Source organism: Polypterus senegalus, chromosome 18, assembly GCF_016835505.1.
Source record: "Polypterus senegalus isolate Bchr_013 chromosome 18, ASM1683550v1, whole genome shotgun sequence".
Taxonomy (NCBI): domain Eukaryota; kingdom Metazoa; phylum Chordata; class Cladistia; order Polypteriformes; family Polypteridae; genus Polypterus; species Polypterus senegalus.
This window is the reverse complement of record NC_053171.1, coordinates 49,116,521-49,134,301: the sequence shown is the minus strand read 5'-3', so window position 1 is coordinate 49,134,301 and position 17,781 is coordinate 49,116,521. Positions and strand designations below refer to the sequence as shown.

Genomic DNA, 17,781 nt, shown 5'->3' with positions numbered 1-17,781 from the left:
GTGATTCTGACATCCTTTTGAAACTTGATCATGAGTCACATTGGAATGTATTATCATATGATATCTCAGTCTCCGTGGGAACCATTTAACATTGTTTCCTAAATTTATTGGGACTGTTTAAGATCATATCCTAGGTTTATTGTATTTGGACAGTACTATCATAAGATATCTCAATTTTAACCTATTCTACACCACTGCTGGAGGTTTAATTTTGTTCTGGAAGTACTGTCTCTTGACATGTCAGAGGACCGGGACATTGTGAAGTGGGGACTAGCCTCACCTGGGGAGGCAAAATGGGAGGAGGGGGTTAGGGGGGAGAGAAATGCTATTTCTTATCTATCTTTTCTACCCCAATAACTGTAAGTGTTAACATTACCATATGCTCCATAGCCTTAACACCTGGCAATGATATGAAATCCAGGTCAAAGCTATCATATGTAACAATGTACTTTCTTAACTTAAGACTGCAAAATGGCAACAAAAGTTCAGAAGCAGCGCCTCTGTGCCTAAATGATGAACTTTGTGAGCTGGAATGTCGAAAGGTCACAATTATGGATTAAAGTGAAAAAAGTATTCTGTTACTTAATAGGTCTATGTGCCAGGATAGTATTATTACAGGAGATTCGCTTAATAAGTAAGTACCACTTTTGGCTGCAAAGAGATTGGATTGCTACATTTTTCACTCCAGCTACACCAAGAAAATTAGGGTTGTGGGTATCCTAATACACAGAAAATCCCATTTGTAGTATCAGATGTAGTATCTGATCCTGCAGGGTAATATGTTATGGTGGTGGGCAGTTTATTTTATATTAAATAGATTTTGATAAGTAGCTATGGACCTAACATGGTTCATGGATATTTCATCCAAAATGTATTTGCATCTATTCATAACATGAACACTCTTAAAATTATAAAGGCTGAAGATGTTAGTTGTGTTTTAAATCCAGACCTGAATTGGTCTGCAGCCACAGCATCAATAATATCTAACACAGCAAAAATAATTACACAGTTTGTATTGGATCATAAAGTAGAACCATGGAGGTTTTTAAATCCTAACCTAAGAGCTTACTCTTCCTCCTCACCAGTACATCATTGTTACTCAAGAATTGATTATTTCTTCATAGACAATAATTTTATGCCCATTATTAAATCTTGTAAGTATGGCACTTAGAGATTGTTATATCTAATCACCCCTGTCTGATCATGTATCTTGCCCTACACTATGCCCTACACATTCGTGTCATAGTTGTTTGTCTTAACCCTCTGTCGTTATTTATATCCAATTTATATCCAAGCAAATTGATTATTTTCTTGAGATAAATGCATCCTTAGAGGTCTCTCTGCTGGTATGCTCTCGGAAATTCTGAAGGGATTTTTAAGAAGACAGATTATTTCATATCTTTCTCATAAAAACAAATTGGAAACCAAGAAGGCTTTTGAGTTAGCTGGCAAAATTACCATAATAGATCGTATAGATATAGTATTATAGATAGGACTTCAAATGAAACACTTTATAGGAAAAGGCAGGCTCTGCAATCAGAATTTAACCTCTTGACAACTAAAGAATAGAACAGCTCATCTTTAAATTGTGACATCATTATTATGAACACGGAGAGAAGGCCAATATGATCTTGGCCCAACAAATCCACAAGTAAGTCTGCAATGCAATAACAGTAATTATCAACACAGACGGAGATAACATTATTGTCCATAAAAATATAACCCACACATTTAGAGAGTACTATAAGTCCTTATATTCCATTCAGGTTAAAGAAGATAAGAGGCAATCTAATGAGTTTTTGATTCATTACAGATACAACAGCTCGATACTCTTAGTGCAATGGAACTGGATAAACCACTAACACTCTCAGAATTACTAGGCACTATAAATTAACTTCAAAGTGGAAAAGCAGCCCGCCTTGATGGTTACCTAGTGGACTTTTATAAAAAAAAATACAATATGTTAGCTCCACTATTATTATCAACATTTATAACAACAACAACAACAACATTTATTTATATAGCACATTTTCATACAAATAATGTAGCTCAACGTGCTTTACATGATGAAGAAAGAGAAAAAAAGAAAAAATAAATAAGAATTAAAATTAGGGAACACTTGTTAACATAGAATAAAAGTAAGGTCCAATGGCAAGGGAGGACAGAAAAAAAAAAAACTCCAGACGACTGGAAGAAAAAAATAAAATATGCAGGGGTTCCAGGCCACGAGACTGCCCAGCCCCCTCTAGGCATTCTACCTAACATAAATGTCCTCAATCAGTCCTCACTGTAGTCAGGGTTCTCATGGAAGAACTTGATGATGACGGTCACGTGGATTTCTGACCTTTAATTCATCAATGTAGGGACATCACGGTGTTTTGATTAGCTGGTGGTGGCACAGATCGCCGCCACAGAAAACCAGAAAAAGAACAGAAGAGAAAGTAGGGGTTAGTACGGATTTTGGAGCCACCATGAATAATAATGATAATTAATTGAATATACATAGCATCAGGATTAAACTAAAATGAAGCTATGAGAAAGCCATGTTAACGTAATGTGTTTTCAGCAGTGTTTTAAAGTGCTCCACTGTATTAGCCTGGCAAATTCCTATTGGCAAGCTGTTCCAGATTTTAGGTGCATAACAGCAGAAGGCCGCCTCACCACTTCTTTTAAGTTTAGCTCCTGGAATTCTAAGTAGACACTCATTTGAAGATCTAAGGTTACGATTTGGAGTGTAAGGTGTAAGACATTCTGAAATATAAGATGGAGTGAGATTATTTAAGGCTTTGTAAACCATAAGCAGTATTTTAAAGTCAATTCTAAATGACACATGTAACCAATTTAGTGCCATCAAAACTCGAGAAATGTGCTCAGATTTTCTTGTCTGAGTTAAGATTCTAGCAGCTGCATTCTGCACTAGTTGCAATCGATTGATGTCTTTTTTGGGTGGTCCTGAGAGGAGTGCTTTACAGTAATCTAGTCGACTGAAAACAAAAGCATGAACTAATTTCTCTGTATATTGCAATGTTATAAGAGGTCTAACTTTTGTTATATTTCTTACGTGAAAAAATGCTGTCCTACTAATCTGATTAATATGTGATTTAAAATTCAGCTCAGAGTCAATAGTTACCCCTAAATTCTTTACCTCCATCTTGACTTTTAATCCTACTGCATCAAATTTATTTTTAATAATCTCATTATATCCATTATTGCCAATCACTAAAATTGTTGTGTTCTCTTTATATAGTTTGAGAAAATGACTACTCATCCATTCAGAAACATAAGTAAGACATTGTATCAGTGAATCAATAGAGTCGGGGTCGTCAGGTGTTATTGATAAATACTGTTGTGTGTCATCAGCATAGCTGTGGTATCTTACATTATGCTCCGAGATAATCTGACCTAACGGAAGCATGTAAATTGAAAAGAGCAGCGGACCTAGGATAGAGCCTTGTGGAACACTATACAGTATAGAATATTTTGTATCTTTGAAGTATAATTACCACAACTAACAAAGAATTTTCTACCTGCCAGGTAGGATTCAAACTAATTTAAGACACTGCCAAAGAGGTCCACCCCTTGACTAAGGCGATTTCTAAGAATATTGTGATCAATGGTATCAAATGCGGCACTCAGATCTAAGAGGATGAGAACAGATAAACGGCCTCTGTCTGCATTTACCCGCAAGTCATTTACAACTTTAATGAGTACAGTTTCTGTACTGTGATTTATTCTGAAACCCAACTGAAACTTATCAAGAATAACATGTTCATTGAGGTGATCATTAAGCTGCATAATGACTGCTTTCTCTAAAATTTAACTTAAGAAAGGCAGGTTAGAAATAGGTCTAAAATTTTCAAAAGCGGAGGAGTCAAGATTATTTATCTTGGGCAGGGGTTTAACTACAGCAGTTTTAAGACAGTCTGGGAAGATCACCGTATCTAATGACAAGTCAATAATACTATCAATTAGCACGCCAATACTTATTTGAAAAAACGTGTTGGTATTGGGTCAGGGACGCAGGTGGAGGGTCTCAGATGAGAAATTATTTTATATAAATCAAGTAGATCTATGCTGGTGAAAGAATGTAATTTGTTTATAATGGAGTACCGTGGTTTAAGAGGATCAGTATTGGGGAGATGTACTATATTATTTCTAATAACATTAATTTTTTGATTAACAAATACAGCAAAAGCCTCAAGTTTCACTGGAAGTATTTTGGAAGCATTCCATTGAGTGACCTGGGTTTAGCAGACGATCAATTGTAGAGAATAAGACTCTGCGATTACTAGCATTGTTATTTATAATTCTAGAGAAATAACACTGCCTCTCAAGACAAACTATGTTATTGTATTAAGTTATTTTTACCTTCAATATCTCATAGTGGATAATTAGTTTAGTTTTTCTCCATTTATGCTCAGCTCTCCGGCATGTTCTCTTTAGATCAGACACTCTTTGAGTCTTCCATGGTATAACCATGCTAGACGTTTTTTAAACTGTATATTTTTTAACTTTTTAGAAGGTAGAGAAAACAAAATTCTATACTTAAATTTAATTAACATCTTTGCGAAGAAAAACAAGGACTTAATACAATGTGCATCATACAGACCAAGCTCACTCCTGAATAATGATGTTAGGATACTCTCCAAAGTGCTTCCTTTTATAATATCACAACCAGTCTTTTGACAAACCTCTAATCACCTGGTTGCAGTTTTCCTTTTAAGGACATGCATTTTTTATGTTTAATTTCTATACATTTCTCTTTTCTGTAAATAAATTTACTGCAGTACAGTAGTAAAACTGAAAAAAACGTATTTTAATGGGCGTTTTGATTTTCATTTCAGAACAATGAGAAAAGCAGTGGATTTGAAGAATTTTACCCAAACCAGGAAAGTACACAATCATTTTCCCCAAGATATAAATGCTACCATTCAAAACAAAAATTTAATCAATCAAAGACTTGCCCCATGAGAAGCAGTTCTCAGACTGATGTTGACTATTCTTCAGAACTAAGTTATGGAAGTTCATTTCCTCGAAGAAATAACTCGGCTTCATCCTATAGTTCCTCTGAAAGCAAGAATACATATCGATCATTTCAGGATCCAAAACAAAAAACATATAGCGGGGACCTTCTAGAAAAGCACTCTAATCATTTCACGGAGCACCAGCCATTTGCACCTAGAACACTGAAAAAGGACTCCCATTCTTTTCTGTCACAGTACAGGTATTATGCTGCTCCTAGAAGAAAAAAAGTCAAAGAGAGAACTACAAGAATGGTAGACCATGACACACAGACAGATCAAATAAGGTAATTCCTCAGCTGTTTGTTAGGCCTATACGGCTCCTGAGTGCTTTGTTTATTAGGATGATTAGTTACTATTGCAAAAAAAAAAAAGAAAAAATGCAGTAAAATGAATTCTTGAAAGACTCGGTGCTGGTGTTGCACAGCATTATATAAACTAATGTGTAGGTACTCCAAAAATATAAAGTTAAATTATTCATTCATATTCTGTAAAATCACGTATGTCACACCTTAAACCATTACTGCCAGCACAGGTCATGCAACTGCTGTGCTCCTTGGTCATCATTTGCACATCTCTGTGCATTCTGCCTAGTATCCCAAGAAATGCCATGTTTGTGAACGTGTGGGCCTCATGACGTAAGTCTGCTCTAGCCATTTCTCTTGTGAATGAACTGATCTAGTGGGAGCTTTACCATGAACAAGTAGTATGAAACTAGCTACAAATATTACCAAAATTGTCCTGCTCAGTTTTCATGATCTTGTCACAAAAAGTGTCATTGATAGCTTATACTGTGATTTATTGAACAGCAATGTCCTGCTTCAGTTAATATGGAGTATTTATTTAGCACCGAAGTAAACAGACTTGAAATCTGTTGGAAAGATGGGTAGATTTTTGAATCATTTGAATTAAAACACACACTTCAATATTCCAAATATCTGACATAGCTTTTCTTGTTTATTTTGTACTTTTACCTCATGAAGTAAATCTTTACATTTCTTAAGAACACCCTGAATTACGCCATCATATGCTAATTCAGACTTTTTAAATGTTTCATTCCATAAACTTAGCATGTACAATGCAAATTCTGACTAGGTGAACTCTTAAAAATAAGTTATATTTTTACTACAGTATGTACTCTTAGTTAACTAAAAATTAGTCTTTTCTATATCCAAATGTATATATCCAAAATCTAGATGTATAATTTCCAGTAGTTTATAATTTATAGAGTAGAACCATTGTATGCAGCAGAAAAAGTAATAAACCAAACCTCTGTTTCTCCTTTCTTGTGGAATGTTTTGCATTCATCATTGATAAAAGAAAATGAAACATCTGGTTGTATGCCAATCTCTTGCTTTGAATTAAGGCTTTATGACAGTGTATTGGGTCATTAATATGTTAAGAAATGTTGACCATGCTTGAGTCTTGACATTACAAAAGAGAACACAGTAATATACTTATTGATATATTATTCAGAGTAGTAGTATAACAGTGTAAAATTTAATATCATTTTTTGGTTTTGTGTTCAGTAATGAAAAAGTGCCAATTTAATACTGAGTACAACATCTGATAGTCCTGTTATGTGTAAGTATATGATTTGCTCTCCCACTTAGCATGACCTCAGATGCTGACATAAAAGATAAAACTGAGCTGTTGGAATCGGACTGGAGCAAGAAGGAGGTTGGTAGACAACTGATTTTTGTTATCATTCTTACTAATATTCTTCATATTTTTAATTTTTAATTTTTTATATTTAATTACTGATTTCTAATTAAAATTGCTGCTTGCTTTTTTTTCCAATATATACAGTCATATGAAAAAGTTTGGGAACCCCTCTTAATTCTTTGGATTTTTGTTTATCATTGGCTGAGCTTTCAAAGTAGAAACTTCCTTTTAATATATGACATACCTTATGGAAACAGTAGTATTTCAGCAGTGACATAAAGTTTATCGGATTAACAGAAAATATGCAATATGCATCATAACAAAATTAGACAGGTGCATAAATTTGGGCACCCAACAGAGATATTACATCAATACTTAGTTGCAAATATAACAGCCTCTAGACACCTCCTATAGCCGTTGATGAGTGTGTGGATTCTGGATTGAGGTATTTTTGACCATTCTTCCATACAAAATCTCTCCAGTTCAGTTCAATTTGATAGCTGCCGAGCATGGACAGCCTGCTTCAAATCATCCCATAGATTTTCAATGATATTCAGGTCAGGGGAATGTGACGGCCATTCCAGAACATTGTACTTCTCCCAATCCTGCGCATATGCTGCTCCTGTATTTTCTTTGGACTGCCAGACCTGGGCTTAACAGCAACTGTGCCTGTGGCCTTCCATTTCCTGATTCCATTCCTTACAGTTAAAACTGACAGTTTAAACCTCTGAGATAGCTTTTTGTAGCCTTCCCCTAAACCATGATACTGAACAGTCTTTGTTTTCAGATCTTTTGAGAGTTGCTTTGAGGATCCCATGCTGTCACTCTTCAGAGGAGAGTCAAAGGGAAGCACAACTTTCAATTGACCACCTTAAATACCTTTTCTCATGATTGGACACACCTGTCTATGAAGTTCAAGGCTTATTAACGAGCTAATCCAACCAATTTGGTGTTGCAAGTAATCGGTATTGAGCAGTTACATGCATTCACATCAGCAAAATGACAAGGGGACCCAAATTTTGCACAGCCAGTTTTTCACATTTGCTTTAATTTCATACAACTAAATACTGCTTCACTAAAAATCTTTGTTCAGAAAACACCCAAGTGCTCAGATGTTCCTAGGAATGAAAGTATCTTTTTATCTTTTTTTGTTATCTTTTTTGTTGAAAGTAGAGTAAATTATTATGCAGGCTGAGAGGGGTTCCCAAACTTTTTCATATGACTGTACAATAGTTATTATGCGGGGTAGCAAAGATACATAGTGGTTAGCTTTGGTGTTAAAGAGCATAAGGCACCTTGCTATGATTCCTAACTGGTGGTTGGTGCTTGCATGTTCTTCTAGTATTTGTGTATGTTTTCTCTGAGTATTGTAGTCCTCCACCTTCCCAAAAATAATTAGCTTAAATTTGTGATCCTTAATTGGTCTACTTTCAGTGAGTTCAGATGTGCATGTGACGGTATCGTGAAGTGGACTAGTGCCTGGCCCAGGGGAAGTTCCTGCATTGCACCCAGGGCTGCTAGCTTCTCATAAACCTATTGGATAAAATGCATTCCAAATTCAAGTCACACAAATAAGTTGGGGCTTTGCCCTGTACAGCTAATGTTTCATTACTCCAAAGCCTACTGTAATACAAATACAGATATGTTTGGTTTAAACTATGTTTATTGCACTGTTGTCCATCTGTTGTTTATTTCTAACATTATATGAACTGACACGTGTGTATTAAACATTTTGTTGAATTAGTTCATTAAATCCAACAAAGATGCTGAGGTCATTTGTAAAGCAGTGCTTCAGTTCTATTCAGGGTTGTTTTGAAAAATGTCAAAGCTTTTCTAATTAATATGTAGTCAAATGTCATTATAGGACCTACATTTTTAACCAGTGTCAAGATTCTGTTTAGGATACTTTTATGCATTTTCTTTGTAAAGTTCATTACTACATCATTCCAATTAAACATATTTTTTTCTGTGCAACATAGGCTGCATATAAAGAAGGACTGACACTGGATGATAAGTCAGGTTTGAATAAATATTTAGGTCCTTCCAGTACTCGCATGCAGCAAAGTGCAGAATATGATCTAATGTCTTCTCCACTGAGGTAACAGTTTTTATTTTTTCAGTTTTGTTCTCAAAGTAGGGGTATATATAAAACAGAAAATACCCTGATTTCAGACATATCATGATTTTTTTATGTTTGAAGTGTTTTTGTATTTGCTGAAATTTATGTAATGTTTATAATGTCTTTTATAAACAAGAGTATTTTATGTTTTGGGAAGAACTGATTTGTTTTTTTTAATAAGATGAACCATCAATAATACATGTTGAAAATGGTGGACAAATGTCAGCATTTAATAGTATGAGGTGACAAGAGTGGAGCAGCTGTTGGTGAGGCTGCCTCATAGCTCTAGAGTCCTGCGTTCAAGTCTCGCCTACGTTACTGTGCTGTATGCGTGGAGAGTGGATTTTCTTTCTGTGCTTATATCAGTTTTCCATTCTGTCACAGATATGCCTATTGAGTTAAACTGGCATAGCATTAGTGAGTGCAGATGTATGCATTAATGTGCTCTACAAAGGATTGATGTCCCATTCAGATTTGGTTCATGCCTTCTGCCCCATGCTACCAGGATAAGCTCCAGTCTCAGGAAATTAGAATACCTGGGTTCAATATCACTATTGTCTCTTTTAAACCTGGTCTTGAAATTAAAAATTTGAGTGAATGAGACTAAATATGATGTGCAAGCCCTCTTTCCAGAGTTAGTGCAATTGTGTGCTCAATGCTGACAGGATAGTCACCTATGCCTCCTGATTTGGTGACCATTTAAAGCCAAAAGTGAAGCTCATTGACATTATACTCTTGCATTTTAAAGTTTATGCAAAATTAAAAACCACACAGTCTTGTATATGTATGTAAGTCAATGTGTGTATGTCTGTTCAAGCATCACTTCCAAACGGCTGGAGTGATTTTCATGAAACTTGGTACACATGTTTCTCATTGGTCGACTAAAAATACACTCGCCCCCCTTCTGGGTAGGGTGGTGGTGACCTTGCGGTCTTTTATGCATGATATCATTCAGTTGACACTCAGAACGACCACCAGACGGTGACTGGAGGTGACTGCCAGCATTCTTTGTTTGAGCACCACCGCGCCCGCCTGTTCCTTTTCAAATTAAGTAGAGTTGGCCTGTTCTGAGCATTAACTGGATGATAACATACATACAAAACCGCAAGACAAGCACATCAGTGAGTCTTTATTCTTTGTTAATTTATTTTTATTTTTAAAGTTTTTTTGTTTTTTTTTACTTATGTTTTTCTCAAACAATTCAAAAAAAACTATTTTTCTCCCGGGCAACGCTGGGTATTTCAGCTAGTGAAGAAGCTAGTATTTAATAACATTATCCATCCCTCTGAAACCTCCAGCTTGGTAATTTAAATTTTCAGTTATCACTACACTATTAGATTTTTTTGATTTGATTTGATTTGCTTTATTAATCCCCGGGAAGAAAATGTCTTTTCACATGACCTTTTGGAGTCAGAGTGCATGGTCAGACATTGTACAGCGCACCTGAAGCAATTTTCAGTTAAGGGATTTGCTCAAGGGCCCAACAGATTGGGGATACCTTCTGGCAGTAATGGGATTTGAACCAGCAACCTTCCAGAGACCAGCACAGACCTTTAGCCTCCAAGACCCCCCTTATTTTATCCACAAAGTTCTAATGGAGATGATAGGTGCCCTCAAGATATTCTACAAATCATTCTTGAACGTTTAACTTGCATTCATTTAACTGCCATTTTTCAAGTGCTTCCTTACACATTGAACATTTTAGAGTTAACACTGGGCTTTGTCAGTAATAAAAACAACACTTAGCATTTTCTGAACTAAGAAATTTTAAACCAGAACCACCTGAGGACACAATTTAAATATTTCAGAATAATTACATAGTTGTGGATTGAACTTCAAAGTAAGCAAAATTTTAGTGATGATTCACAAAAAAAAAGACGATGTAGCCCAGTTTGAGATTGGTTAAGAACCCAACTTGTGGTGTACATTCTTTAGAACACTTCTTTGAAAACTAGTACAGTATGTCTTGTTGCTGGGTGCAGGAATGACAGCTCCAAAATTTCGAGAAATTTTTGGGCACCAACTGAGTCCTCCCATTTATTGTCCGGAGATAAAGTATATCAAAACATATAGAAAACGCTCTTTAGCATATGTCCCGTTACGGCGAAAAAAACAGGCAAATGTTAAAGTGTTGGGCTGGATTGCCAAGTCGTTTTCGCTAGTTGAACTCCATCCAGCGGGTTGTTTGAACTAGTAAAAGACACCTCCTTCCAGAATGACTGGGGTTTTTATGGCAGCTAGACCAGAAGGGGCAGGGTCATTTGCCTTCACTGGCTGGCTTCTCGATATTGTGGAGAAAGAAGATGACCGTGTTAGCATCAGTGCACCCTCTCGTCTCGGTGGGTTATTACATACCTCAGCTGAGCCTGTGAGAGTTTCTCTGACATGTATGCTTTATAGACAAACTCTCTTTAAAAACTGAATCTTACTCATTTCAGTTTTGACTTTTGAGTAATACTAAGATGACCCAAGTTTCCAAGCCTGGTTTATCTAGTGTACCACTCTCTGCATTCATCTTGGAGTTCACCATTGAGCACATCCATTGCATTTCGTCAATTTGAAGCTGCTAACCCTCTTAACACACATTTGTTTGGGAGGTGGGAAGAAAGCAGAATACCAACAGAAAGCCCACATGGACGTGAAGGAATGTGTCAAAATGATGACGCATTGCACACAGTAGTAGCAGTTTTCTAAAATGCCTTAAATACTCAGAGGGCTCAGCATGAATGCTAGAATTGAGTTTCATCAACAGAGAACTGAGAATTTGTAACCAGCTGTACACTTGGGGAAAAAATGTGCTGTGTTATAAAACCAGTGACTATAAACTTTAAATTTTCAAATCTTTTGTGAAAGAATGATTTCTGATTTTAATATTTTGTGAAATAAACAAACATAGCAATAAAATAATGTGAATTTGCCTCTTTCCAGATTGTCAATTTCTGATCGTGTGACCTCCCCAGTCATGAGGAAGGTGAAAGCAGAGTAAGCTCAGTGGACTTTGCTATATTTTAGAATTAAGCTTTTTATCCTGGTTGTGTTTGCTTACTTAACATATTTGTTTAAGTCTTGCACATTTTCTGAGAGAAGTAACATTTGTTTCTTAATTGTAAATTCAGGCAAAAAAACATAATTATCGTGTTGGTTATTTTTCAATGGATTTGGAGGAGCTTTTATAAAACCATAAAATTATTATATAAACAAATCTTGTGTATTAATCTTGTGTTAAAGTACTATTTCACATTGTTTCAGGTTGCTTACAGCTAAACCAGATGCAGCATTATGTTCCTACTTTGACAGAGATGTGCTGCACAAATGGCTTCCTCGAGATAATGATCACATTTTCTTTATTTTACAGAGAGGAAGAAATACAGTATCTAGAATTTATTGCAAACCTAACAAATGAAATTATAACAATGGGATTGTATTCAGATAGGTATGCTTACAGTTGTATTCTGCACTTGCGATATGATCTAAAACGAGGCTTTTCTTGAACTTTTGTTACAATTTACTTTAAAGGAATCCACCCGAGAAGCTGAACCTAATTTGTTATGTATAATGTTTTGTTTTTTACCTCTTAAGTATAAATGTATATTTAAGTGTTTACAGTTTAAGGAAATCTTTAAATGTTTTTAATTAGGAGAGTAAAAATGTGAAATAACCAAAATTAGTAATAATCTTTAACTCTTAAATAACTGAAGTCATGAGGAAAAGTTGATCTAAAACGAAAATGATACAGTATGAAAAATGGCTCAAGAAATTTCTAACATTTCCCCTTAGGGTTTTGGAGCGTGTATTTCACAGACATGTTGAACAGAATAAACATCGATTAGATGAAGTGAGTAAAGCTGTGCTGTGTTCCCCTTTTGTACCAGAATGATATTTTGCTTGACATTTTCACTCTGAAAACAGTACTTTATCTGTCCAAATTTCTACACTCTCAGCAATTTATATTTGTTCATGTTGGCAAGTGTATTTTTTTCCCCCAGAAGCATCTGTTCAAGCTATACAGAATGCCTTTACAGCTATAAATATTCAAAGCTGAAACACATGTCTAATTATATGCTGTTATGCTGGTCCACTAACTTACTTGTGAAATTTGACTTTGTAAGATCCAAGTGGATTTGCATGTTACTAAAAGTAATATCACGTTGCTCACCATAGCATCTCACTTCTTTCCTGAAACATATTTGCTAAACAAAGGGAAATGAATGAAACGTGTATGGTGGCATCATGAAAACACCTTTTCTTAAAGGAGAGTTCTGCAGTTTACGTGGCTTGATGAAGTTAAATCTGTCTCTAGTGTGTGCGTGTGGTGCGCATGTTCACCCTGTGATGGGCTGCTTGCTGGGATTGGCTCCAGCTATCCTGCAACAATGCTCTGGATGAATGGAATGCATTACTAAAATAGGCAGGTAACTAATGACATTGAGATTTAAAAAATGTGCTACAATAGTGTGCACTGGTACTTGGGTACAGGCTTCTCTGCATATCCTTCACTTAACTCCCACCTCCCAAAAATGAATGGATTGATTAAACAGAAATACACAAAACACATCAGATGCAGTCATTAACAGTATAAGAAGAATTTATTGACATTATGTGCACAATGGATATGATGACACTTAAATCATATGCCACTGAACAGGGGTGCATAACTGATTTAATGTTTTGATTTCCTTTGATTTACTGGACACTTTGTAGGATTAAAATGTTCCCTGTGAAGCCATTTCTGACATGATCACCACCAACAAAAACACCAGTATGGAAAACATGTTCAAGAAATGTCTCACAATGAATTTAATCAATCACCTACAAAGGCACCATCCAGAAAAGTAAGCCGATGACTTCAAACGTACATGTGAAAAAATCTTGTTGCCCCTATGGCAGCCTGATGTTATAGGTTTAGAAGATGTGTTAAGATATTCATTTGACACAGTCTGAAAGACCTGTCATTGGTTCTGGTCCAGAATTTATATATAGTGCCCTTCATAATGTTTGGGACAAAGACACATTTTTCCTTGATTTACCCCTCTGCTACAGAGTTTAAAATTACAAATAAAACAGTTGACGTGAAAAGTGCACATTGCAGACTTTCATTTAAGGGTATTAGCATTCATTCCAGTCACACCACGTAGACATGACTGAACTTTTGGTACATGGCCTCCCCCATTTCAGGGCATCATAATGTTTGGGACATAGCGATGGCAGGTATACAGTATCAAAGCTGTCATATTAAGTTCTTTGTTGCATGCAATGATTGCTTTAAGTCTGTGATTCAGGTGCTGAATATCTTCTCTGGTGATGCTCTGTGAAGCCTCTAATGCAGCCATCTTGAGTTCCTGCTTGTTCAGGAGGCTTTTCATCTTTAATTTTCTCTACAGCATATGAAAGGCATGCTCAATCGAATTTAAATCAGGTTGCTGGCTTGGCCATTCAATAGTTTTCCATTTGTTTAGCTTAGAAAATTTTGCTTAGCATATGTTGGGAATCATTATTATGTTGTAGGATGAAGTGCCATCCAATGAGTTTGGAGGCATTTACTGGAACTTCAGCAGATAAACTGTTTCTAAACAAATCAGAATTCATTGTGCAGCTGCCCCCACCAGTCACATCATCAATGAAGAGACTTAAGTGTGCCAGTACCTGTGGCAGCATTACATCCCAAAGTCCTAACACCCCCAACACAATGTTTAACAGATGACGTTGCACACTTTGGATCTTAGGCCATGCTTAGAAGTGAGCTGACAAGCAAGTTACGAAAATGGAAGCCTTGTTCACACAGAACTGCAACACATAATTGTTCTCATCAAAGTTTGTAAAATATTGGCAGCATCGTAATGTCCGTGTCATTTATATCTTTCCTTTCATTAATAACAGTAACATTTTATTCATTTCTTTTTAAAAGGGTAAAATGCACCACCTGATAGATGTGCTTCGAGAAGATCTTGGCATCAGTGCCAGTGTCATAAAAACTAGAGAGACCCGAGGCTTTTCAAAGAAGACTGCACATTTAGACTTTGGTCTTGAAGAAGATCATAGCTTAAGCTTACAGACTGAAGAAACAAATGTTTCCAGTTCACCCCGTTTATATGCCAAGGAGAGTTTTTCAACTAAATTACCTGAAGGAAATTCGGATCAATTTAATAACCAAGAACCTGAAATCCTCCAAGAAGAATTCCAAAGAGAAGAAGATGTCACATTGACACTTGAAAAAAACACAGCACAAGATGAAATTGATGTTGATGCTTCAGGAAACCTAAAGGATGTTGAAGTTCTGGAGCAAAGTTTAGCAGAATCATTGTTTATATCTAGTAAAAATGAGTCTTTGGAAATTTCATTGGAGCCCTGTTAAATAATTTAGAGTTTGAGTTTGTGAATTTAACATGTCTATTTTTGTTAGCAGATACATTGCCTATACAAATATTTACTTTGTTTGAAGTTTTCAGGTGTTTTTGGTTATCCAACATTAATCACTGTGGATTTCACTTGGCTTTTTTGATAATGATTAACAGAAAAAAGACTCCTAAGTAAAAGTCAAAATGAAAACAGACCACTGTGAAGTGCTGTAAATTAATTACAAATATAAAACGCAACATAATTAATCACATACAGTACATATTCACCCCTTTTTAATTATCAAAGTCAAAAGCCAAATTAAATCCCCTGTGATTCAACAATAAAAAATGAAAACTCTGAAGGGGATGAATATGTTTTATAGGCACAGTATATATTTATTAATAATGTATATTATTTAGGACTTGATGTAAGGATGTGTAATTGCTGATGTCACACGGTCCTATCGGTATTATGCTAAGTACTTGGCTGCCTTATGTCGAATTAGGGTGTTCATTTTGTGAGAGCACTGATTGCCCCTCACTGTCATTATAACAGATATGGAGTCGGGCTTGATTGACAATTCTTGGATGATCCATCAAATGACAACCCAGTGTCAAGTGGAGAACTAGTCAAAAACAGATTTTCTAAAGTCATTGAAAGAAGTAATAACTACTTACAAAGCTTGACTACAGTACATTAATTTTCAAATGTGACTTTTATCATGCTAATTATGAAATGTTCAAGAGCTACTGTTAGATGCTGGAAATTTATATGTGAAAGAATGTTAAACTGCCTATATATTTTTGTTGTTATTAAAATAAACCTTATTCTGATATTATTCTTATAGTTTTTTCCAAAGATTATGAAAATATATATATACTTAAAAAAAAATCACCTGATGTAGGGGCAGGTTCCTTGTAATGACTAATGGCACTGGTGTGGGCTTCTGCCTCTGTATTCTCCTATATTGAATTAAGTGGGTCCGATAATTAATGAATGTATGGATATTTATTTAGCAGTGCTTTTAAAATTCATCAAATGTTACAGTATACCAGTGTAAGTGTTTTATAGTGCATTACAGATTAAAGAATTTTATTCGCAGCTTCGCTCTGTGGTTGATGGATGCCCACGAGGAGACACTCCTCTGGTCATGGGTGACTTCAATGCAGCCACTGGCATTGGCAGGGCCTGCTATGAAGATTGTCTCTGTCCCCATGGGTCTGGTGACCGTGGTGAAAATAGCTTGATGTTCCTTGACTTTGCAAAAGGTCGGGAGCTGCGAATCACTGGATCCTGGTTCCAGTGCCCTGAACCGCATCGTTGGACTTGGTACTCCTATACTGGTGGTGCGGTGAAGGAGATTGATCACATCCTCTTGGGCAGACGCTGGAGGCTCTTGCAAAACTTGTAGGGTCTACAGAAGTGCCCAGTTTGTGACTTCTGACCACAGACTTGTTACTCTTAGGATCCAGCTTAGGTCCAGTAGGTTACCACCTACTAGGAAAATGAGCCTGGACTTGGCCAGACTCCAAGACCAGGCTGTTTCTAATGAGTTTGCACGCAGTTTGTATGAGGAACTTTCAGATTTAGGTACGACTGCCGATCCTAATGTGATATGGGAGACCTTCTGTGACAAAACCCTGAAGGTTGCTGAGGGTTATGTTGGTGTTACCGGTGTTCCCAGAAGGAGGTGTTTCATCTCGCAGGGCACCCTGGATATCATCGAGAGGAGTCGCAGCGCACGGCTCAATGGCAATTCTGATCTGTACTGGGAACTGAGAAGGACGGCAGCGAGGGCTCTGAGGGCAGATAAAAAGGCGTTTGTTAGAGGAATCTGAGAGCAAGTGACACAGCATCTGTGGTCTAGCAACTCACGTCCTGTTTACAGAGGGATCAAAGCATTAGGCACATCTAAATCTGTTTCTCGGAGAGTCACAGGGCAGCTGATGGAATGGTCCTTACAGATGACGCTGCAGTTGTAACCCGCTGGGCTGGCTACTTTGAGCAGTTGTTCAAAGCTGATCCTCTGGCTAGGATGTTGGACATCTCTGGGTCCACGGTTCTTGAGGCTGATCCTCCAATTAGCTGTGAACCACTCAATCTCACTGAGATTGCTCAGGTGGTGAACCAGCTGAAGGGGGGGAAGGGATGCAAGGATCTGTGGTATCCGGGGTGAACTTCTCCAGGCTGGTGGTAAGGCTGTCCTCCTGACATTGCAAGCAAGCAATATTTGCTTCCATTTGGGACACTGGCATCATCCCAACTGACTGGAAAATGGGACTTATCCCTATCTGGAAAGCGAAGGGTAATCGCATAGATTGCAGCAACTACAGGGCGATAACACTGCTCTTGGTGACGGGTAAGGTCCTTGCTAGAGTTGTCCTCAAAAGGATCCGTGATCACTTGCTCACCTACCAGTGACCGGAACAGTCTGGTTTTACGCCTAAGAAGTCTACCATCGACCGCATCCTGGCACTGAGGGTTCTCATAGAGCGCAAATGAGAATATCGGCAGAGTTTCTTTACAGCCTTTGTTGATTTTTGCAAAGCGTTCGACTCACTTGATCGAGCTCACTTGTGGGGCATCCTGAAGGTTCGCGGGGATCTCCTCGAGGTTGCTGGATATCATGGCTGGCCTGTA

The 17,781-nt window shown here is 36.9% G+C and overlaps 1 protein-coding gene across 1 annotated transcript in view; it reads left to right on the top strand.

Moving 5' to 3' along the window:
• spata7 (spermatogenesis associated 7) overlaps positions 1–15,979 on the top strand; it is a 32,882-nt gene extending 16,903 nt beyond the window's left edge. The window contains exons 5-11 of the mRNA XM_039741378.1: positions 4,845–5,308; positions 6,635–6,701; positions 8,666–8,784; positions 11,734–11,787; positions 12,161–12,238; positions 12,583–12,640; positions 14,711–15,979. Of these exons, the coding sequence (XP_039597312.1) occupies positions 4,845–5,308; positions 6,635–6,701; positions 8,666–8,784; positions 11,734–11,787; positions 12,161–12,238; positions 12,583–12,640; positions 14,711–15,157 (1,287 nt within the window). The 3' untranslated portion in view covers positions 15,158–15,979. The remainder of the gene's footprint in view (positions 1–4,844; positions 5,309–6,634; positions 6,702–8,665; positions 8,785–11,733; positions 11,788–12,160; positions 12,239–12,582; positions 12,641–14,710) is intronic.
• The last annotated feature ends 1,802 nt before the right edge of the window (positions 15,980–17,781 follow it).